This window comes from Triturus cristatus, chromosome 1_1 (genome assembly GCF_964204655.1).
Source record: "Triturus cristatus chromosome 1_1, aTriCri1.1, whole genome shotgun sequence".
Lineage (NCBI taxonomy): Eukaryota > Metazoa > Chordata > Amphibia > Caudata > Salamandridae > Triturus > Triturus cristatus.
Genome location: NC_140579.1, coordinates 18796610 through 18821031, shown reverse-complemented (window position 1 = coordinate 18821031; position 24422 = coordinate 18796610). Strand labels below are relative to the sequence as shown.

Below are 24422 nucleotides of genomic sequence, written 5' to 3'. Positions count from 1 at the left end.
TGTTTGGGCGTTGGACTTTTTCTCAAATGGACATTGGTTGGGGTTAGGGAGGGGGGTGGGTCAGCTTGTGGGTTTAGTTTATTTTTGTTAGGGGAAATTAAAGATATATTTTTCGATGTTACATGTAATGTTGTTAATGTTTTGTAGGTGGGGTAACTGTTTTACATCGCATTGTTTCCTTGCTGGTGCTTGGCCGCCCATAGCCTGGGTTTGATTTAAATAATTGGCAGATTGTAATAAGACAGAAACAGATAGATGCGACACACCTCACTCATTGACTTCTGCTTCTAGTACTTTCGGTCTGTCCTCTAGTCTATGCATTCTTTATCTGGACTGGTGTGTAAAAATGAAATCATTGACAACATGCACATTATTAATTCTGCCTCCCCCAAACTTGTCTCTTACTGGTGCTTGATGTTTATGTCCAACTGTGGCACAGCACTGGCTGCATGGTGAAGATGGTTTCCTTTTTCATACATGCCATGATTAGGGGGGTGGTGGTGGTAGCAGCATAGTAGTAGTAGTAGTAGACACTGGCAGGGTGGCAGCATTTGCAAAAAAAGAAGGAGACAGTCAATCGCCTTTGAGAGATTGTTAGTAGTAGTTGAAGGAAGTACAGTACAGAACTTACCGAGCAACAATAATATGCTAAAATATTTGACAAAAAAACAGAATGTTGGTTAGGAGGATAGATTACTAGACAGAGTTACAAACTATAGTTGTGTCGAGTCACTTGACTAGGCCTACAGCCTAACAGTTAGTGCTGTATATGAGGAATGAAAAGAAACAAATCCAATCAATGCCGGCAATTCATGCTGAGGTATATGTTCCTTTGTTTAAAAAAATAACCTCTGAAATATCCTACTCATGGCCATGGGTGGCCAAGCAGAAGAAGATCATCGCTCTGCCTTGAAGTTGAAGTAGTGTTGCTTTCACCACATCCGCCCCAGCAAGTGTGTGATTAAGTATTGGTGTACCTTTAATTTAGTTACACCTCGACAATAAGTCACACAGCCCGGGGGAAGAGGGTTAGGGTTTGTTGAATGGATGGGAAGGGGGTTTTTGGGAAAGGTTTGACATAGAAAAACAGTATGCATACACATAGACAAACAAACGACAATCATTGAAGACTACCATATCCATATGTTAAGGGAGAAAAAGGCAATGCATGCATGATGAGACCCGTATTACATACACTTCTAGTTCTTGTTCTGTTGTTCCGGCCGTAATACTTTAACAGATAGCAAATAGAAATTTTTAATATTGGTAGGGAAGAATCGTAAACACAGAGCAAACCTAATGATGATTGATAATAACAACTCCAAGAACACACTGTTGTAAAGATTGTATACAAGATAATAATCAAATTATTTAAAAGAAGATAAGTGGATACTGTTACTGTCTTATCCTGGTCAAAAATGTGGACTGGATTTTTGCATCTCGGCATTACTCTTGCTCCTCTCGTCCATCAATCTTGGGTGTGTCGCCTCGCCACTGCCCGGCTGGAAAAAGAAGGTGATTGATTGGTAAGGTAATTAATATGCATTGTAATGTTTTACAAAGTTTCTGCCAAGGCCTGGCCTGTAATTGTAGATTGAAAACCAAAGTGGATATTGAGAAAGAAAGTTAAAACAAATGCACAAGTGATGGTGTAGTGCAACAAGAACACTTTCCGAGTTGGCATCTATGCATCATCTGTACTCTAGTCTGTTTCCAGCATTGACCTTCAAAAGTAACAGGAGAGAGCAGGCCCACAGTGCTTAGCATTTAGCACATCCTACGTTAACACTTAAAATTCATTTTTGTTCTCTCAAAGAGTGGGACAAATGCAAAGCACATTATCCATTCCAAACATAGCATTTTACAGTTTCAGTTAGTAAAATCAATGCACTGCAGTCATCACACCGCTACACTCTATTCAACTTCTACACAGACATTTGGGTCTGCTGTGGTTGTTGTTGTCGACGTGTTTACCTTTTGGCTTTTCCGTGTTATGCCACTCATGAAACGTCCTCCTGACTTAATCATCACCATCTCTGATACTTTTACTGACTGACTGTGAAGATCGGCCTGCAGTATAAGTAAAAAATTTATGACACAAGAGTAGAAATTTAAATATTACTGACTTGAGTTACTCTTTATTGTGTACAGAAAGATAGATTTTACTAGTACAACGCAAACACAAAGACCAATAGCTTAGAGTCAGATGTCCAATGCATGCCATTAATTGTCATCTTTACCTGTTCCTTCTCATCTGAAGATAACGGGCCGTCTATTTCGCCATCATCATGGACGGTGCTGTTGTGTCAATCATACTCATTGCGCAGATTGAGTGAGTCCCCTTCCTGTATTGAATTAAAAGCAATGGGTCACCAAGCTGCAGGAGAAGTACCAATTTCTTATTAAAGTTGATTAGTGGCAGTGCACAATTACCTAAATTCATTCCCAACAAACACAACAAAATCTAAATCATTAAGTGTGCGACTCTGCGTCCAATGCATGGCATCAATCATTACCTGTTCCATCTTATTTTCAGTTACTGGCCAGTCTCTCTCGGCTCTGAAAGGAGGATAGCTATAGTAGTCATCTGATTCATGGTCCACTTCTTTTGGAAGGACTAGGAAACTTTGAATTGGTTGTGTTACCATCATCCAATCATCATTCATGAGGGAAATGGAATTGAGCAGGAGATTCAGTATGATGGAGCGGAGGAGCTGTATTCGGAGGACTGTACTGTCAAATAGCAGACACCTGAAACTTGTATATTAAATTAGAAAAGTAGAAGACGTTGGTAATGGATTTGTGGTGATTCACAAGTTTATAACCGGAACGACAGACACATAAACAAAGGGGGAAAAAAGGGAGGAACACAGTAAGTGCGAGCCTAATTGTCAGGGAAGTATAGCTCGTCCTCAAACTCTGGGGGTTCAGCCAGTAGTAGGTAATCATCTGACACAATACTTCCGTCACCTGAGCCGCTGTCCTCATCTTCCTCCGTTGATTCCTGTATTGTGTAATTCGGTGGTATGAAGTACTGATTCATTTTGATCATTGTTAACCTCTCCACGTTTTTTGGAGATAGACTGGTCCTTCTCAATGTTACAATGGAACCAGCAGCACTGAAAACACGTTCGGAAGAGACACTTGCGACAGGGCAAGCCAGATAGCTTATCGCCAGCCTGCTGAGCTGTGGCCATTCAGACCTTTTCCTATACCAATACTGCAATGGGTTTTGATCAGCGTACACCTCTGTTGGGTCGTCCAGATAGGCCTGGACCATCTGCTCAATGTTCACGGTTGCTGCTGGTAAGCTTTTGTGCTGTTTTTTCTGTGCATCAGCACTGTGCTTACAAAGGCCCATCTTTACATACCAATCCTGTAATGATAATGATTGTACTCGGCCTAATGATCCAGTTATTGTTTCTGTAGTCGATAGTGATGGTGAGTGTTGTGATTGTGAGCCAACCGCACTGCCCTCAGCCGACGAAGTTGCACTTGATTCTGCATGGCCTGCTTCTGTATCAGTACTTGTAGTGGGTTGATCTTGCGGGCTTTTAATTAGCAGCCATTCGTTTTCCAACTTACTGGCTGCTTCAGCTATACAACTTTTGTAGCGGGCAACATCATGGTCGGAAAAAGCAAGGAATGCCTTCAGTAGTCCCAATTTTGCACGTGGATCCAGAATTGTGGCACAAATGTAATGTTCTTGTGACAAAATTTTATTTTGTAACCTTACATTTTCAGTTAAGCGCCGGGATAAGCTCTCCACCAAGTCATGGGCTTGCCTTCTGTCCTCTACACCTTTGTATGATTCAGACACATTATTCAGCTCATACTCTAGCATTTGCAATAATGGGATAGCTTGGCCCATTGTACAGTCCTCCTTGCTGACTTCACGTGTGAAGACCTCAAAAGGAGAAAGCATCTCAGTCAGGCATTTAATTAGGCTCCATTGCTCCATGTCAAGGTTCATGCCTTTAACAGTAGCACTAGCATCCCCTCTTCTTTTCCATACATATTCATGGAGTGACATGTGCTGTTCGTTCAGACGATCAAGCATGTAATACGTTGAGTTCCAATGTGTTGCCACCTCCTGGATGAGTGCCTTGACTGGCATCCTTTTTTCACGTTGGATGATCCTCAGCTGCTTCCGAGCTTTAAAAGAATGGCTGAAATGAGTGCATATTCTTCGGCAGATGGCCAGTAAATTGCTGACTATGGGTTCTTTTTTCAGAAAGTCTTGAACTATAATGTTTATGCAGTGCGCCAAACACGGAACCCTGAAATAGGAACCAAGTTCCATGGCCTTAAGTACATTACTGCCATTGTCTGTGGCAACAAAACCAATACGAAGCCCTCTGGGCCGCAGCCATTCCAAAACCTTAGTGCGAAACTCGTGTAAAATGTTTTCAGCCGTATGAGATTTCTCCATGGCGAACATGGCTACAGTTGCATGTTTCCGAGTACCTTCAAAAATCGCAGCTGTGTCAACAACACCTCGTGCAGATAGTTTATCTTTAACCCCCTCAAAAGAGATCCAGTGTGCAGTGATGCACATGTAATCTGTGGCTTGGCAACTGGTCCACATGTCTGTTGTCAGGTGGATATTGTGCACAGCACTCTTCTGCAAAGCTTGTCCAACCAATTCCAGCACATCATGATGTAGTGCCGGAACAGCAATTCTTGCGAAATAGGACCGAATGGGAACTTTCCATTTAGGGCAGATGGCAGACACAAATTCAAGGAAACCCACCCCTTCCACAAATGAAAAAGGAAGAAGGTCCAGCGCTAACATTTTAGCCAGCTTCGCGTTGTACAATCGTGCCGTTGGGTGGTTGCGTTGGAACTGCCCCTCCAACCTAAACATGCTCTCAATGGTAGGCTGACTTACTTTCCTTAGTGGTGCTGTTAGTGTTGTCATTAACCCACTATGGCTCAACAACACAGATTGTCTCATTGAGGTACTCGCCAGTCGCCTTGGTGTCTCACCCAGACTCTGAGTATGGCTCTTACTGCGGTGCCACTCTGATGTTACTGAGGAGGATGTGGGCGTTACCACTGCACTACTGGGGACAGGGCTACAAATACCTCCCTCTTCTTCACCTGCCACCGCAATAATATCGCTCTCTGATTCATCCCGAACAACTTCAATGGGTTGAGTTTTTCTACTTTCTTTTAACTTAAGTAGGTGGTCCTCCCACACGATAGTGTGGTGTATTCTGAGATGACTTGATTGTCCTGCGGTACCATAGTTTGTACCAAGCTTACCACGCCGAACACCTTGCCGACAAATTGAGCATATAGCAACGTTCTCCTCCTTGGTGCTAACAGAAAAGAAGTCCCAAACTGGGGAGGAAAACTTTCTGGCACTGCTGTATGTGCTACTTTCAATACCAGATGAACTGGAGACTGTGCTTGAAATGAGACCCTGTGCACCTAGACTGTGACTTTTACTACCACTACCTACTGAGATGGTTGAGCTGGATGAAGGTCCCTGCCGGGCCTTGGAAAATATGTCAGCTGGAGGTAGTGGTGGTGTAACCTGTGTTGGTGATATCCGTGCTACATCACGCTCAGTAGCAGCCTTTCTGGATAGGGTGAGAATGTTGGTCTCCAATCCCTTTGGGGCGGGAGTAATGTGCGTGATGACTGGCTCGTCTTCATCAACATCATCATCACCCCCCTCTTCTACATCTACCTCCATAACTCTAAGTTTTTCTGGGACCTTCCTTTTCAGAAGCATTGTCTTGTGGCGTATATCACTCTCAGACCGAGCTGGTGGGACCCAAGTGTCATCACGATCATCAGAAGCGGGACTTGAAGAAGAAGATGATGGACTAAGCCTCCTTTTCCTTGCTGGTGGTCTGGAAGACAATAGATCTTCTGAAACAGTGGTTGGACTTTGCTCCACTTTGTCTGCAGGAAGCTCGATTTCCTGAAATGCCCCTACGTCAGGAGCAACAACTACTATGGTGGGCTGTTGCGGCGGCTGCTGCTGTTCTTGTTGCGGCGGCTGCTGCTGTTCTTGTTGCGGCGGCTGCTGCTGTTCTTGTTGCGGCGGCTGCTGCTGTTCTTGTTGCGGCGGCTGCACACTGATCTGCTGAGTTTGCCCCTGCGTTGAACTGGATTGTGTACTACTTTGCGGTAATGACATTTCTTCAACATCGCTGCTCGTTAGTAGACTGGCTACCTCTGCGACACTAAAGCCCTTGGGCCTAGGTTGGTGGGGTTGGACCGCTGTGCTGCTCCCAGCTTGGTTCCCGGACAACGCTTTGGTGCCAAAAAAAACATTTGCCGGCACACCACCAGTCGTGGTTAATGGCACTTCCTTTTTCTGTTCCTTCTTCTCACCGGCAACTTTCTTGGTACTGGACCTGGTACCTTTCTTTGGGGCCATCTTCTTCGGATGTCAGGCAGGATGCAGATGCACAACAAGTTCTGGTCACACGTGGACGACGTGATGCGCAGCAGGACTTCTGTCTGGCTGGCAGTACAACAGGTAGCCGGATGATGCTGATGACACCTCCTACTCTGTCTTTTGTGCACCTAAAAGCAAATAAGACAGGAGAAGAACATCAGTGAAATGTTGCATTTGTTGTTGTGGTGGTTCAGTTACTTAGTACTGTACTAGTGCAAACAAAAGATAGTCTAGCCATTTGTGACTTTTTTTTTTAACTAGAGCTATGTTATACTACTGTGTACAGCCACACACTACACTCTCAGGAAGGATAGGAAAGTTAATAATAACCACCAAAATAAAAATGTAATGAAAGTGGGGTGGACCATTAAATTATTTGAGCATCTCAGCATCCATGGAGCTGCTGCTGGCAAAAGGGGAGGATGGATGGAAGCAGTAAGCCAAATAGCCAATAGGAAAACCATGCAGGCCTATGGCAAAAGCAGGACACTAATAACTCACAGTCCAAACACCAAAAAAGGCCACCACCCACATGGACACTCAAAAAACACAAACAAGCCGGGGGCCTCGGAAACACCAGGAGCTGACAAAAGGCCTATAAAAGCCAGGTAAAGGATGCATGCTAAAGCACACTGCTCTGCCTTTTTAATGCAACAAAATGGAAATACGAACATTCACAGGCCCCAAAAAGGTCTGCAGGGTTCATGCATTGCACACCAAACACATACAACAAAAGCATGTCTTTAAGACAACCAACATCACAAAGGCCAACCCCAAAAAACACACTTGCCCAACTCAATCCAATGCCATCCATGCCCTAAATGATGTCTAATTCAACAGATCACACAGAAAACACTTGATTAATAAAGCTGTGGCTACCTGCTCTGATCCTAGTGGATGAAAAAGCAGGCCTGTTGGCAGACAAGGCCAGGCAAGCTTGCAGGCCTAGGCCTCAAAATGGCCACCAGCCACATGGCCAGGCCCAACAACATCACAAAGGCCACCCCCAAAAAACACACTTGCCCAACTGAATCCAATGCCATCCATGCCCTAAATGATGTCTAAATTCAACAGATCAGACAGAAAACACTTGATTAACAAAGCTGTGGCTACCTGCTCTGATCCTAGGGGATGAAAAAGCAGGCCTGTTGGCAGACAAGGCCAGGCAAGCTTGCAGGCCTAGGCCTCAAAATGGCCACCAGCCACATGGCCAGGCCCAACAACATCACAAAGGCCACCCCCAAAAAACACACTTGCCCAACTGAATCCAATGCCATCCATGCCCTAAATGATGTCTAAATTCAACAGATCACACAGAAAACACTTGATTAATAAAGCTGTGGCTACCTGCTCTGATCCTAGGTGATGAAAAAGCAGGCCTGTTGGCAGACAAGGCCAGGCAAGCCTAAGAACACACATTTTGGGCAAGTGGAGAAGCCGGGATTTATCTCATGTTTTCTGGTTTCACTCGGTGCTATTCAGCCACTAGATGTGCATGCCTCGCTACCCCTACAGCCAACCACCACCCTACTGGCATCAATGCCGCCCTCTGTCACATCAAGGACCAAACGTTTTGGCCCCTGGGAAAAGGTTTGTGAGTGCCCACGGTTTAAGCCGAAGAAACTAAGCTACTCCCAGAGAAGCAAGGTGTTTGTCACTGAAACTCTGCGTCTTTTTTTAAAGGGGACATTGGGAGTAACTCACCACCAAGCTTTCGCCATCCTATTTGCGGGGTTGGACTGGGACAGGAAATGGGCAACAAAAGAAAAGTGTCCCCCACTAGTAAATCAGTTCCATAAAGAAAGAGGCCGGTATTTTTGAATGGGAGCACTGGTGAACTTGTAAAGGCACACTGTATCTGTGTTTGCAAGGTACGGGAGCCTGTATGCATTTCTGCTGCAGACAATGTTTGTGGTAATATAAGGGGAATCGACTGTAAAAACTGTGCCACCAGACCAAAAAACAGGCCCACAAACTGCTAAAAAGAACCAGGCCATACACTTGTTAATATGCAAAAAGTTGATGCTAATATGGAAAACGATACATTCATTTATGAGAACAAAATTGCGTCTTTATTAATGGCATCGCCAGTTGTGAACTGCACATCAATCCAGACTCGCAAATACGTAGCCAGGGAAGCGCTGATACCTAGGCCTGAGGTCACTGATTGACAGGTCACAGCTGCGGTAGCACGCAGCCGGCAGACAAACGCTTGAACAGAAAACCTTAGATCAATCCCACAGATAGGCTCAGTGACATTACAATGGTCAAGGGAGATTGGCCCAAAAAAGCGCACATGGCCAGAGCGGGTACCCACGCTCATAAAACACCATAAAGTCAGATGTCACGAGTTAGGAACACATAGCCAATCAGGACACAGCACATGCAGTGATCACGCGCTCCCCAAGCTGGACATCTGGACACGTTACCCACTGATCACCTTGCGTCCAGGAAAGGTCGAGACACTCCTGTATATTCCCTTCGAAAATTGATTTATGACTCCAAAGGCAGCAACTTGCATTCCTCACCATATATGGATCATCGGAAACCTTTCTCATCTACGATGAACTGTATAAAAGAAGGCCACAGACCGGCTGTAAGTTGAGACTGTCCTCAGACCCTCTCCGGGCTGCTACGTTTAATTAAACTGTTCCTGTTTTGCCAAATGCCTCTCGTCTCTTCTTTATTCAAGGTATTTCATGTTCAAGTAACACACTGAAGTGTTAGACCAGTCCTTCTGACGCTGCCAGATTGGCATGTATGCCAGTCCTAAATCACAAGGGAGGGACAGAGGGCAGTTCAAAGTCCAGCACACACGCCCCCTAAAGTATAGCTATACACAACGGGTGTGCAGTATCTGTAAAAGGAAGGTTGGGCGTGCCTGAGGATCAAGATGGGGCAGTATCTGATTCTTCAGGAGCAAGAGTCCTCACACTGCTTCATCATAGGGCAGCGATTCGTTGGGCCGGCGCTGAAATACCCATCGGGCCCCGCAGGGGGGCTCTTTGCCGGAGTTCTTTTAAACTGCTGTAGTGAAGTATGAGGGTGGCGGTGAGGGTGCAGTGAATCAGCAGAGTGGTGAAATTAACAATAACTCGCAGGGAATTGAAGTCAAGCTTTAATGTGTGAGACACCGGGTTATGTTTAAAAACAACTACAAGCTAAGGTGGAGAGATTGGACCACACATGAGCTTTAGGCACAAGTATTGGTCAAGTGTTTGGTCAACATGTTCCTTGCCGCTGAAGTAAAAAATGATCAGGGCAATTCGTCAGGACCGTGAAGTGTGAAGCAACTAACCAACTAAACTACTCAGTGGGTGGGCAGTCAGATTGCAAAAGGTTCTGTTTCAGTGCTAGACAAGGGGCGAAGGTACTACCCCTGGATGTCCCTGTGTCTGATGGTACAATTGTTCTTTGGATTGCAAAAGGTTCTGTTTCAGTGCTAGACACGGGGCGAAGGTGCTACCCCTGGATGTCCCTGTGTCTGATGGTACAATTGTTCTTTGTATTGGAAAAGGTTCTGTTTCAATTCTAGACTTGCACATTCTAGAATTGAGCTGATAGGGGTCGGTAATGTCCATGTTTCAGATTTCAAGATCCGCTCTTCCACCTCCTAGTGTGGCGTCTTGAGGTATGTTGGTATAAAGGACTTCTACATCGAATGTGACAAGTAGATCTATCCTGGCCCCTGTCTCATTGATCTCATTAATCAGTTTTAGGGCATCCTTCGTATCTTTTAGAAAGGATGGAGTCTTCTGGACAAGGGGTAGTAAAAAGTGATCACAAAAGATTGATGGTGGCTCAAGTAGGGACCCTATTCCTGATACAATGGGTCTCCCCGGTAGTGGGGTAGTACCTTTGTGTATCTTCGGGAGGGTGTAGAAGTAAGGGATCTTGGGGTTGGTATTGATCAAGATGTCCGCCTCGTTTTTGGTCAGCCATCCTTGTGCTGTGGCAGAGTGGACCATGGATTTAATGGTGGTAGTTAGTCTAGGGGAAGGGTCCTGTGTTATGGGTGTGTAGTAACATCAGTCAGACAGTTGTCTCTGACATTCAGTGTAATAGTCCACAGTATCCATAATGACGATAGCCCCTCCCTTGAGATCCTGATGTTCGAATAGGCAGTTCTCCGAGAAGTCAATGCACTTCCAACAGACTGATATTTTCACAATATGTCACGACTGGAAGAGCAGGCAACACGTGCACTAGCCAATGACATCACCAGAACTATAAAATCAGCACACCAGGGAGGGGCCTACTGCACAAGCACAGACGTAGGCGCTAGTCTAGAAACTATCCCACACCCTGACTGTCAGAGCAGCCCCTCTAGCGCTGCCCTGGAGGCCGACTGTTGAGATTACGCAAACATGGTAAAAAAAGAAAAATGGAAGCAAAACCAAAGGAAATGATGGACGGAGTGTTGAACATTGCAAGCACTCACCCCCAGTCAACTGATCTGGGTTTAATCCATCACCGTTCTTTAGCCCACTCTGCCACCCCAGTTCAGACATGGCCATATGCAAATCAGTCTGACCTTGTGCCTCATGGGAACAGTCCAGCCCGAACTGCCAAGCCATGCCTTCCCTGGACCGGAAACAAGCTTCTTAGGACCGGTTTCTGGCATTTCAACCGTCTTCAGCCAGGCTTGCTTGAATCCAGTGGCAAAGTGAGCAAGGGACTCACGTCTGAGCATACCCTGCCAACTTATGGCGACCAAAGCAAAACCAAAGGAAATGATGGACGGAGTGTTGAACATTGCAAGCACTCACCCCCAGTCAACTGATCTGGGTTTAATCCACCACCGTTCTTTAGCCCACTCTGCCACCCCAGTTCAGACATGGCCATATGCAAATCAGTCTGACCCTGTGCCTCATGGGAACAGTCCAGCCCGAACTGCCAAGCCATGTCTTCCCTGGACCGGAAACAAGCTTCCTAGGACCGGTTTCTGGCATTTCAGCCGTCTTCAGCCAGGTCAGAAAAATGTCAAGTTAGAAAGGATGAGGTGACTTATCCGGGACATACAATAAGTGCTAAAGGTATAACTCAGAAGAAAAGCACTGTGACTGCAATCAAAAAGGCGATTAGACCACATACCAAGGATGAATTAAAATCGTTCTTGGATCTAGCAGAATATTGTGCTAAATTTGTAAAGGGATTCACGGAAATTGTGGAGCCATTAAGGAAATTGTTAAAAAAAAAAGGAGTTGAATTTGCGTGGAGTCCCGCATGTGAAGATGCGTTGTTGCTTATAAAAATGTGTATTATTCACGCTCCAACACTAGGACATTTTGATGTGATGGCAAAGACATATATCACAACGGATGCTAGCAAAGTGGGAATTGGTGCGGTGCTCACACAAGTTAAAGATGGCGTTGAAAGTTGGTTTTGCCTCTAGGAGACTGCAAGGAGCGGAATCTACATATTCTGTAATTGAAAGAGAAGCTTTGGCGCGTTGTTGGGGAATCAATAGGTTCAGGTTTTACGTGTGGGGAATTCCTTTCAAATTAAGAAGGGATCACAAACCATTGACATTCATTTTTAAAGGTGGTAGAGGATTGGAGGAAATGTTGCACCGCGCATCTCTAGGTGGTTGCGATCAGTAATGGATTATAACTTTGAGGTAGAGTTTGTGAGAGGTAGTAAACATGTGGTTGCTGATTTTTTATCAAGATGACCTGAAAATGATGAGGATGGAATTGCAGAAGATGCCAGAATTGGAATGTTTACTAGTGGAGAGATGGCTATAAGCGCTGAGGAGTTGATGGCTGCGAGGGAAGCTATCGGAATGGATGAAGAAGAAGAGAAGGTTGTACATGGTTGGAGTGAAAGTTGTGAAGTGAATGATGAATTACGTGAGTATTTTAAAGTCAAGGAAGAGTTAAGTATAATTGATGGAAAGTTAATGAGAAGAAATCCGCTTGTGCCTCCTAAAGGTATTTGCTCTAGAATTCTCAATATTGTCCATGAGGGTCATTTGGGACGTGGTATCGTGAAAAGGAAAGTCAGGCAATCATACTGATGGCCTGACATAGATCGGGATGTTGAGGAAAAGGTGAAGATTTGCTCGATATGTACCAATAGTGATAAAACCAAAGTAGTTCGGGAGCCTCCTTTGGATATCATGACTTTTCCAGAGAGGCTCTGGGAAAAGTTAGCCATCGATTTTTTAGGACCTGTATCTAAGTTAGGATCGAACAGCAGATTAATTTTAATCTTAGTAGATTATCATACGAAGTGGTTTGTGTTAAAGATGTTGGTGAAGTGAAGATTGAGTTCTTGAAAGAAGCTTTTATGGAAGAAGGAATACCCAAGAAAATTGTATCGGATAATGGAGTACATTTTGTATCTAGAGAAATGAAAGATTATCTCTCTGGAATGGGGATAGTGCATGATAAGGTGGCTCTTTTCCGACCTCAAGCCAACAGGTTGGTAGAAAGAGTAAACATATAACTATCCCTTGCTAATCATCGTCCGTGGAAGAGAGAGTTGAGAAGGATGATGTGGACGCATAGAACAACTCCCCATTCAGTGATGGGAGTTTCTCCTTTTGTTTCCTTAAAAGAAGAAATCCTGGAGTGAAAGAGTGTCCGGTGTGGCTGAAAGGAGTTGTAACTAATGTTAAGGTTGATCGAGAAGAGATTCAGAAGAATGTTTTAAGGTCTCAAATCAAAAATATGATGTATTACAATGAAAAGAAGGCTGTGAAGCGATGTTGTCTTAAACCTGGAGATTGGGTGGTTGTGAAGTTCAGAGGATTTGTTTGTAAAGGTCAGAGTAAATATTCTGCTCCTCACAAAGTGAAAGAAGTCAAGCGCAGTGTGGTGGTTTTAGAGAATGGTACCACAAGAAGTATGGGTGATGTCTGCAAGATCCAGGGTTAATATATTGTGCTATTATTCTTAGTCTTGTTACTCACTGTCATTAGTGTAAATGTATTTTATTTAATCCTTATTTTGTTCCATATGTTATTTCTGATTTTGTTAATATTTTAAAAGATTTGTAAGGACTTGATGATGAGCATAGAATGTATGAGGTCATTGATGACATTGGATAGAACCTGGGAGTTTGAAGAACAACAGCAAGTGAGCACTGCTCAGCTGGGGATGCTGTGATTGTAAGCTGTTGATTAATAAACCTCACCTGAACTACAAGAATAAAGAGTTCGTAAATCTTTACACCCTGTCAGAGCAGCCCCTCTAGTGCTGCCCTGTAGGCCGACCCTAGTGCCTACTGCACAAGCATAGATCTAGGCGCTAGGCTGAAATCACTGGAGCCCATACAAACTCTCTCGAGCTTACAGGCCGAGCCTCTCTAGAACACCTGAGCCCAGAGCAGCCCCTTGGGCACTGATATGCAGACGCTCTCCCTCTTGACACGCTTGCACAGTCCTACCTACACAGCCGCTTCACGCTCGAGTGAGGTGATAATGAATAAACAAAACCAACCTGGGCTATACTAAAGCGGTGTCACCCATGTAAGTTTCTATTTTATGTATAGGATTTCGGGGCATATTATCAAGAAACGGCGTTAAAATTATCGCCGCTTTAGCGGCAGAAAACTGCCACTAAAGTGGCGATAATGAGCTTGATAATATGCCCTGGAGAATTCCCATAGAAGCCCATGTTCTGGTGTCAACATGGCTTCTATTGGAATTCTCTGCAGCATATTATCAAGCCCATTATCGCCTCTTTAGCGGCCGTTTTCGGCCGCTAAAGCGGCGTTAATTTTAACGCCGTGCTTGATAATATGCCCCCTGGTGTCTCTACACAAGTGCTGGAGTGGATCTCTGGTGGGTGTGAGTTTGTCATATGGGTCACTGGCTGCAATTACGAAGGGGCAGTAATAGGATCTTGACATGGCGTGACTGCTCACATGGATGTGAACTCTGGATGGGCCCAGCCACACACGTGTGGTACCCCTTTGGAGAAGTGTGGAAGTGCTCTGAGGTAGGAATTTGGTCAATGTCTGCAGATTCCAGAACTAAAAGTTTACATTTGCAGGCCCTTTGGGTAAGAAAAGGTAGTGGGATTAAGGTGAGTCAGACCTCCCTGGACTTCCCTGGGAGTCTAGTATTCATAAATGTCTGGATGCGGTAGGTTTGCCTGGGTAGCGGCCGAGCCTGGGTCCAAATATCACAGCTACAGAGATCACCAAAAGGGGCCCATTTTCAAGGGGACACTGGACGTCTCCATTACTCGTTTTGGGACCTTTTCCTGTCACGGGTGAGTGTTCGAGCCACACAAGTGGGTAACGGTTTTATAGGGGTAAAATGTAGGAACACAAACAGTAGAAGATTTATTATCAATTGGAATTCTCTACATTTGTGACTTCCAAATATAATTCAATGTGTAAGAAAGAAAACATTTTCAAAATCCCTCAGAATCACACGTTTAGCCTGGATTTCAGAGTTCTACAAATAACCACTAGTCCTAAACTCAGCATCTTGCGCATAGTTATAAAAACAATCGGCTTCCTTCACACAACAGATTGTTCCATATGAAGTGACGTATTGTTGGTACACAATGAAAAATCACTAAGCTGCAGCTCACCTGGTGTACTGCATCTGTGCATATATCTGCCTCATAATTCATGCAAGTATTATATTAACACTCACAATGTACAGCTATTAGTGTGGGAAGCCTTTCCCCCGATGGCTTCTACGAAAACAACGCAACTCACAGGTTCATATTTCACTTCCCCTCCAAGGATGTGCTTTACGTTGCAAACACCCTACAGCCGGGTGTGGTGAGAAGGCCTCCCCTGAAGCCCCCTATATGTACATTATGTATTTGGCCGGGTGTAAGAAGGACAAAGTGCAGACCAGACTGGTGCAAAATGTGTCTTTCTTCTCAGTAACTCTTCGCCCCATAGGAATTCACGCATTTCATAAAATAGGTTAATACCAAACCATTGGCACCGGGCAGCCTGGGTTCGAGAACATGGGCATCCCTCAGCCCAGGACCCCCAGGGTGCCCACTCTCACCCGTTGCTTCCCCGTCACTGAGACCAATGGAAGGAGCCTTGTGAAGAGGTTTTCCAACCTTAAACCATCATCTGATGCATCAAGGCGCTGTATGGGAGTTTGTGTAAAGGAACAGTGGGTGGAGGTCGGTCTGAGAGGTGGGGTGCAGGTTGTTGAAGGAGTGGGGTTGGTAAACAAATAGTTACAGGTGTATTTCTTTTATTAACTCGTGTTAAAATGAAATAAAACCGTGCTTGAACCTATAATGCGGATTTCCGACAAGGGAGGGATGTTCAGGGGTCCACCTGCTCCTGCCGAGAGCTGGGCTCACATCCGGACCCCACACAATGTCACAGAAAGAAAACTTTATTCACAGTCTCTTAAAGTGCATGGAACATTGTGCACAGAGTGCAGATCACATCCCGAAATTGAGACATTCACATGTGCGGTTACAGGTAGAGCACCTTGTAGAGCAGAGCAAGATGCAGTTTAAAAAATCCTTCAAAGAGAATTACATATATACAATAATTGACTTTAGAGACCATCTCTCTTTTAAAAGCACAGTTGTAATATGCTGTGTTTGAAAACAGAGAAATACAATACATCTTAAAGTCATCATTTTATATACAACAGCATGAAAATGTACCCAACACTCAGTGCATGTCTTCAGCCATTTTATAAAGTGCTTTTCACACTAAGATTAAAGCACAGACGGGGTCAGTCTCGGGTGCGAGAAGGAAGTGCCTGGGACCGGTACATCTCTGGAGACCCTGACACGGGTCACTTTATGTGCAGCTGCTCACTGGACAAACGCCCATATGGACTATTCCCTGGTGACTCCACGGGGGTTCGGACACTGGTGCAGGACACACTGTACTGATGGGCCGTCCCCCACACTTCTGCTTATTGCGCCCTGACCAGCCCCTCACCTGATTATAGAGCCCGGACCCCCTAAGATGTCCCCCGCCCCCAACCTCATGAAATCCCACGATCAAAACTTGCTAAGCCAAGAGTGTGGGTAAAAAACGGCCATGTTTTATAACAATCAACATACATAAACACGACAAAATGCAGTTATAAAATTCACATTTACAAATTCAATATTTACACTTTTAATATCTACAATCTTAATCACAGATCATAAACACCGGTTATGCAATATTTACTTGCTCCAGCACCAAGGGGCCCTCTGGCTCGCATCTCCTAAAGTGAGAAGCACGCAAGGCGCAACCCACCTGCGCCCTTGAGCAGTGAGCCCCTTCCCTCTGGTCCTTGTCCGCCATTTATGGGGTCCACCCTTCTACCACCAGGCTGCCAAGGAGGCTCGTAGGGAATTACCAGGGGCCGCTGCCCCATGACCTAGAACGTGACCTTGAGCTGTTGCCTCCCCGCCGGTGTCCCCATTCTCCCTGATGAGAGCTTACCGTCTCTCCCCTCAGTGCTGGCCTAGGGAGTATGTAAGAAGGCCTCCCGTTAACCCTGCAAATCAATGTTCTGTGGCCACTTTTCCGCCACTCTCCCCTCCTATCCTTCCCCAAACCACTAATCTCAGGGACGGGTGGGTGGGAGATTGATAAAACCCCGTAAGATCCTGGGGCCTGGCGTGGGAGAAAGAGGATGTTCCAGGTGGACCCCAGGCCTAAATAGCCCCCCCCCCGGCTCCACCCCTCCATGCGCCTGCTCCGGCCGGAAACACGTCACGGTCCACCCAGAAGTAATTAATATGGCCGGTAGCCAATCGGGCTACCCGACCGGACTATGGGGGTGTGGCGTGGGTCCCGGGGGCCGGGCCCTAAGGGCACGCTTGTTGAATCTCACGCTTTATAAATAAAGTCCTTAGTGTCCATCTTTTGACTTTCCTGCTGTGTATTTCTGGTTCCTCACATGCACATACGCACACTCACTCCCACACGCCCTCAGGTACTTGTGCACATAGATTTTAACAAGCGTCTGATTTTCAAAACCTATATGATTTTAGTGAGCTGATGCTTACATGGCAAACTGTTCCAGCACTACAGGTTATTGGGGGAGGGGTTATTAAATACCCACCAGTAGTCGCCCATCTTTCAAACGTGGGACCTGCCCTGGCCTCCTGGACTGTAAACAGCGGACGTTTAATACGAAAGCTCAACCACAGATATTTCCAAACCATTCACGGAGTGTCCCTTGGCCTGGGCCCCTCCCTTTGTGTTGAAAATGGCCAGGGTTTCACTTTCATTACTTAATCAACTTCATAACGCTCGATTGAGGTCACTAGAGTTGTTCAGTGCTCTGTGCACCTTTTTACTCCATCATCCATCAAAAGGACACGCCCCGGTGAGTAGGATCACAGCATGTTCATGGTCTGTGAACAAGAAGCAACCATGCTCTCGTCCGGCCAAGGTCTTCTGGGAACAGATCCTGGCACTTTAGGAGTCACTGAAATAGACGAGAGTTCAGAAATGCGATCACTGGTTCAATTCAGGGTCAGAGGCATCTCTCAGACACAGTCAAGGGTCAGTCAATGAATCTGTTCTAAGCCTGAGAAGGGCCTCGCTTCTAAAGGATGAAGTCTATACTAGAGTGACATCCTATGGAGACCCCCTCATACAGAGGCCTCTTGAAAAGAACAAACAACCCTGGAGTTCACACTGACAAAAGGCAGTGACATGGGTTCACGAGGCGAGGACTGGTCCAGAGTGTGGGCTTGGCCACTTGCATACCAGAGGCATCTTTACAGAGGATACCAGATCCACACAAGCCAGCTACAGGCAACACCAAGAGTTTGTGCTTCTCTTTTGGGAAAGGTTTACAACCATCACCCACAACTCCAAATCCAGCAAAGGCCAGAATCTGCACCCCACCACTCACCTCACCCACACCCCACCACTCACCTGACCCACACCCCACCACTCACCTGACCCGCACCCCACCACTCACCTGACCCTGCACCCCCACCACTCACCTCACCCACACCCCACCACTCACCTCACCCACACCCCACCACTCACCTCACCCACACCCCACCACTCACCTCACCCACACCCCACCACTCACCTCACCCACACCCCACCACTCACCTCACCCACACCCCACCACTCACCTGACACCCTTTACACCGAGGGAAAGTCATTAGCATTGTAAAGGAAGACATGCTTTTAGTGTGTTACACTGAGAAGTCCTGAGTAGGTCAAAACCAGTCTGGAGTTCCTTCTGGAGGGGGTGATGCCTGGCAGTGTGGGACGGACTAGTCCTATAAGGAGTAAGGTCGGTACTGATTTGCACAAGGAAGGCCTTTATCTAGAGAGGCATGGTGTGTGAAAAACAATGGAGTGGAATGTGATAAAGTGACTGCCAGTGGCTGAGATGAATTCGGGCAGCAGAATCTTTGCAAATAGCGGCCATCCGTATCAGAGAAAAAAAAATACTCCGAGAAGAGATGCAGGGATGAAAGGCCTTCGCTTCCTACACATCTGGGGAGCAGCCAAGGCCATGTCACACCGTGAACCGCAGACATGGGCAAACTGTGAGTTAGCCCGATGTACAGCTCGGCCCAGCACAATCCGTCGAGTCTTAACTTCAATGTAACCCTGAGGTTTGAATCACACCGACGCCTCCATTCATCATCTTTGCTCCTTCCTGGGACCCCTGGCTCGTGCTGCTCTCGACCGACTCGACGTCACTTCCGGTGCTGGACACTGGGGAGAAAAAGCGCTTTAAAGGTTCCCGTTTCCATATCACTGCCACCGCCAGCAGCACCGACCCCAGCACCGGCAGAACCAACCAACCAGGCCGGAGCCTCCGATGAGCATCTGAAACAGAAACACAAAGTATAAATATATTGAGCACAAAGGATCCTGAAGCCATTCATGGGCAGAGAGCTGGGGGAGGGGAGGGGCTTCAGTCACTCCTCAGCACAGCCAGAGGTGGCACCCTTCGGGGTCAAGTGCTCCCCACAAACAGAGCTTCTAGGCACTTCATGAACCCTGCGTCTCAGCAGTCACAGGTCATATTTTACAGCCTCAGTGGGCAGGAGCTCTGGTTAGATAGGACACCCCCCACCCCCATACACAAGTTTACAGGTTTTCATACACTAACAAAGCACACACTAGCTACAGTAATGAGACAGTAGAAAACAAGCATTGAAAATGCAATAGGTCTCGCCTTTCATTAAGTTAAAGCCATTTGCTTTGCTATACAATACCATTAGCAAAGCAAATGGCTTTAACTTAATCGAAGGCGAGACCTATTGCATTTTCAATGCTTGTTTGTTGGGCCAATTAACTGAAGCATTTGCCTAGAAAACCAACATATTCTTGAAGAAGTGCGGAGGGCTAGCGGGACAGTTAGTATCAAATCCCTTCATTTGGAAGCAGTGATGGATGTGTTCACTGCTGACGCACGAACCCCTGGCATCGAAGGTGGGCACTCTGAGTCTTGTCTGACTCAGGGCCTAGATTTACTAACAGTTTGTTCCAGCGCTAGCAAGACTCAAAGGGATTGAACTTTAGAGTGTTTTGTGCAGAAATGGTGGACTTCTCACAGTGCCAAATACACTTTGTGTCATGCAAGTGTTTCTGAGGGAGGGTCACAGCAAACACCTATAGGTTTTGAGGCAAAGTCTGACCTGCGAAAGTAGCCAGACAGAACTAGCGTATAATGGAGGAATCCAAAAACAAACTGATGGGTAAAATGCTTGAATTAGAGGAAGCAGACACAAGCCACGGGAAAGCATTGAATTTCCCAGAAACAGATAAATTGCTTGTCTGACCCTTCTGCAGCTGTCCATGGATTGGGGTTTTTATAGGACACCCCAAACAGAACCAATCAATATTCCAATAGCTTCTGGTTTACACAGTGAACAGGACCAATGCTTCTTCAAAGCACCAAACCGCGTCTGCATCCATGTGAAAGTTATGTGCATCAGGTAAGCATCTGTGCCACAGGAGGACAAGTGCACAGTATGCCTTGCTGGACATTTGTCCCGCAGGCTCCAGGTAAGACAGCAAGTCCAGCGTTGCTGTTTGTTGCTTTAATTTTAGTGACATCAAACCCACGTGGCTCAGAGAGGCCGGCCCTGATCTGAGATCACAATTGTCTTTTTAAGGATCATAATCCGCACTACGCTTGCGGCAACTAAATAAACAAAGTATGACCGTCTCTCAGTTGATTGTGTGACCAAAACTAAATGCAGCAGCATGGTCGCCAGTGTGCTGCCAGTGCCAGCATGTGCCCTGCTGTTTCTATCACGCGAACGACAGACTGGCACTACCCAATACCTGCTTAGTTCACCTAGGCTCAGCGCGAGCAGGTGCTCAAGGTGCCAAAAATGTGTGATAAGGCATTTTTATTGCGGACCACCACACCCTATCCCCGACCTTCAAAGGGGAACTCACCATTTCCATCTACAGAACGGGAACCATTGTCATACAGGCCACCGACCCGCACCTCACCACTTTTGACCGCCACTTCCCCACACTTCTCTCCTCGTTAACTCAACTGAGCCATCAAACCCTATCTTTCCTATCCCCCTCCACCCTCACTAATAACGTGGAACTGATCCAATCTCCCTGCCCTGAAGAACCGCTCCTCAACTCATGGACATCCACCATCACTCACTACAATCACACTACCCCTATCATTACTCTCCGCCACCAAACTCCCACCATTTTGAAATCAACTGATCACACCAGGAACAACAAACTCACAATTAACAAACACCTCAAGGCCGATCTTGACAGCTTGATCTCTAACCTTAGCCCTCCTGTGACTGAAATCCCCACAGGCACTCGCCTCTCTACCCCTGATAATCTGAACCCTCCCTCACAATCTACACCTTCATCCGACACAGACCCTGTTACCCCGACCCTTACTTCCCCCTTGTCCAACGTCATCTCCAATCCAGTGGTCACTCTCTCCCCTACTACCACTGCACACTCCCCCTCCGATGTCCCACATTCCCCGGAACTCTTACTTCCTTCCTCAAATTTCTCTCCCTCCTCACTTGGACACTAGTCCCACTTCTCCTCTGGACTCCTTGATTGGGAACATTACTAATCCGGCTCCCTGCGTCCAACCTCTCCCCTCTCCTAATCCCACGGATTCCATCCAATCACCGACCCCTGTTCACTCTCCCTCCATAGACCCAAGTCATTCTCGGCCCCTGCCTAAAACCTTAAACTATTTCAGCTCAATAGCACAGCAACTGAACAGAATGGAGCGGAAAATTAACTCCCTTGCTACCGATTTCCTATACTTACAACAAGACCTTCTCAACAGGACCAAACCACCGTGCTCCCTCTCCCCGGGTAGATTTGCTCCTACCCCACTCAATACCTCACCCATGGCCCCACAGAGCACCCCTCGACCCTCCAGTCCATCAGCGAGTCAGGCACTTCGACCCAACCGGGATCGCCAACCCTTTTCGATACCGAAACCTGATTAGATCAACGACTCTTACCTCGCTTTGAGCCAGAAGTCAGCCCCTTTCCCCATCCCTGTTATTATTGGCACTAACAGAATCCCTAAAAATGTCCACTCGCCTAGACCTCCTGCTCAATACTCCTCTATCCACCTAACTCCCCCAATCACCGAGGCTCTCCACCCTCTCTTGCATGCTCCTAAATTGCAGATCAGCAGTACAACACGCCACAGACATTGCTGAAGCTCTAGTTGCTGAAGAAATTGACATCGCTTTCCTCACAGAATCCTGGCTAAATGTCCACTCTACCCTAATTCTTGACATTCTCACCCCTCCAGGGTACAACATCATCAGACAAGACAGGCCGTTCAAAACTGGGGGGGGGGGGGGGGGACTAGCCATCATCCACAAGGCTGGAATACAGATTACCAAACTTAAACCTGCAGAATACCTATCGTTTGAATACCTGGGTGTCAAACTCACTGCCAAGAGCACCTCACCCATCAAATTCCACACCATCTACCATCCTCCTGGAGAGCGTACCCTTTTCCCTGGAGAACTAACAGACCTAATAACACGGTTTCCATGACAGACTCTAAAGACGTGTTCCTGGGTGACCTCAATATCCACTGGAACGACCCAGAAGACTCCACTGCCCAGAACCTATCCAACCTACTTGAAATATATAACCTCAAACAACTCTGCAATAAACCAACTCACATCAAAGGTGCAACACTGGATGCGATCATTACCAACAATGATCTGGTCTCTCTGAGAGCGATTTCTCCCATTGACTGGTCCGACCACCACCTCATTCTGTTCAAGATTGACGCACTTGTCAGCCACCAACCAATATGTGATGACAAACCTAAACACTGGACCAGAAATATCAAAGAAGTCCCTTTATCCGAACTTGAATCCAGGATTCATACCCATCTTCAACTCCAACCCTCATCATTGACGGCCTATGACCTCACTACACACTTTAACTCAAAAATGACAGAGGTTCTAGACCAAGTAGCTCCACTCAAACTCAAACAATTGAGGCGCACACAATCTAAACCCTGGTTCAACGTGGATCTGAATGATGAAAGATGTCAACTCAGACAAACGGAAAGGTCTTGGAGACTAAACTCCTCGACCTTGCACCCAGTGCAACTTAGATCTGCTCGGCAAGCATACAAAAAACACATTTTCAGTGAAAAGGCGTCTTTCTTCCGCAGCCAACTAGATCTGGCGAAAACAGACCGAGAGAACTCTTCAACATTGTCAAAAGCCAAACAAACTGCACTCCCTTTCAAGAAATCAAAGCCACCAATGAGCGATGTGAAGAAATTGCCACCTTCTTCACTAATAAAGTCTCAAAAATTGATCAATCTTTCATCCAAACCGCAAACCCTCCTTCCCTCTTAACCTGCCCCCCTCTAACCACCCTTGACCAATCAGAAAGAGTTCTTACCAAGGACAATCAGGTCTGCCTCCAGCTAAAAAACAATGCGCACTGGTCCGACTTTGAGCCAATGTCGGAAAACGAGGTCTTCAGTATAATCTCTAACCTAAAACCTTCCTCCCACACTATGGACCCCATCCCATCCACAATTATAAAAGAACTTAACCACACCATTTCCCCTTTCTGGACAAAAATCATTAATGCCTCTCTCACCTCAGGCTGTGTCCCAGACTCCCTTCAACTAGGACAAATCACACCCATTCTCAAGAAACCAGGGGCCGACCCTAATGATCTTAACAACCTCAGACCTATCTCCAACCTCCCGTTCCTTGCAAAAACATTGGAGAAATGCGTTCTCCACCAACTCAACAAACACCTTCAACCTCCTTGACACCTTGCAATCAGGATTCAGGAAAGGCTGTAGCACAGAAACAGCTATGCTCAACGTCTCGGATGATATTCACAAGGCTTTAGATGAAGGTGATGCCTGCCTACTCATCCTTATCGACCTATCTGCGGCATTCAACACAGCAAATCATCCAGCTCTTCTGGAGACCTTGTCAAAGCGCTCCGGCATTAATGGCACAGTACTAAAATGGTTCACCTCCTTCCTTCAACACCGCTCGCAACAAATTAAAATCAACTCATGTCTCTCAAAGCCAACAAAAGTCACACTTGGGGTCCCGCAAGGCTCGATCCTCTCCCCGCCCCTCACAATCATCTTGAAAAAAGCTGGAGTGAATTACCACCTTTACGCTGATGACACCCAAATCTATTTCAAAATCAAGTCTCCCAGCGACATCCAACACCTCAATGTCACTCTAACCGAGATCCAAATTTGGTTCAACGCTAACGACTTAAGCCTCAACCCAGATAAAATAGAACTAATCCTTTTCTCTCCAAAAAGTAACCACCGTCCAATCCAAGAGTGGCTCAAGAATCTGGTTGCCCTAAACTGCCCCCTCGTCCTATCCGACTCAGTTAAGTCTCTAGGCATCATCCTTGACAAGAACTTATCAATGGAGGCCCACATCAAAAACTCTGCAAAAAGTGCTCTTTTCTCTCTAAAACACCTCAATAAATTGAAACCTTTTCTTCCCCATGATGACCTCAAGACAGTAGTCCAATCCAAGTTCTCTCTAAACTCGACTACGGGAACGCCATCCTAACAGAGACTCCAAAAGCTCACCTA

The 24422-nt window shown here is 46.2% G+C and overlaps 1 protein-coding gene across 1 annotated transcript in view; it reads right to left on the bottom strand.

Moving 5' to 3' along the window:
- Nucleotides 1–18468: 18468 nt before the first annotated feature.
- The window catches only part of LOC146869164 (uncharacterized), a 70702-nt gene continuing 64748 nt past the window's right edge, over nucleotides 18469–24422 (bottom strand). Inside the window, exon 4 of the mRNA XM_085653424.1 lies at nucleotides 18469–19171. Within this exon, the coding sequence (XP_085509550.1) occupies nucleotides 18939–19171 (233 nt within the window). The 3' untranslated portion in view covers nucleotides 18469–18938. The remainder of the gene's footprint in view (nucleotides 19172–24422) is intronic.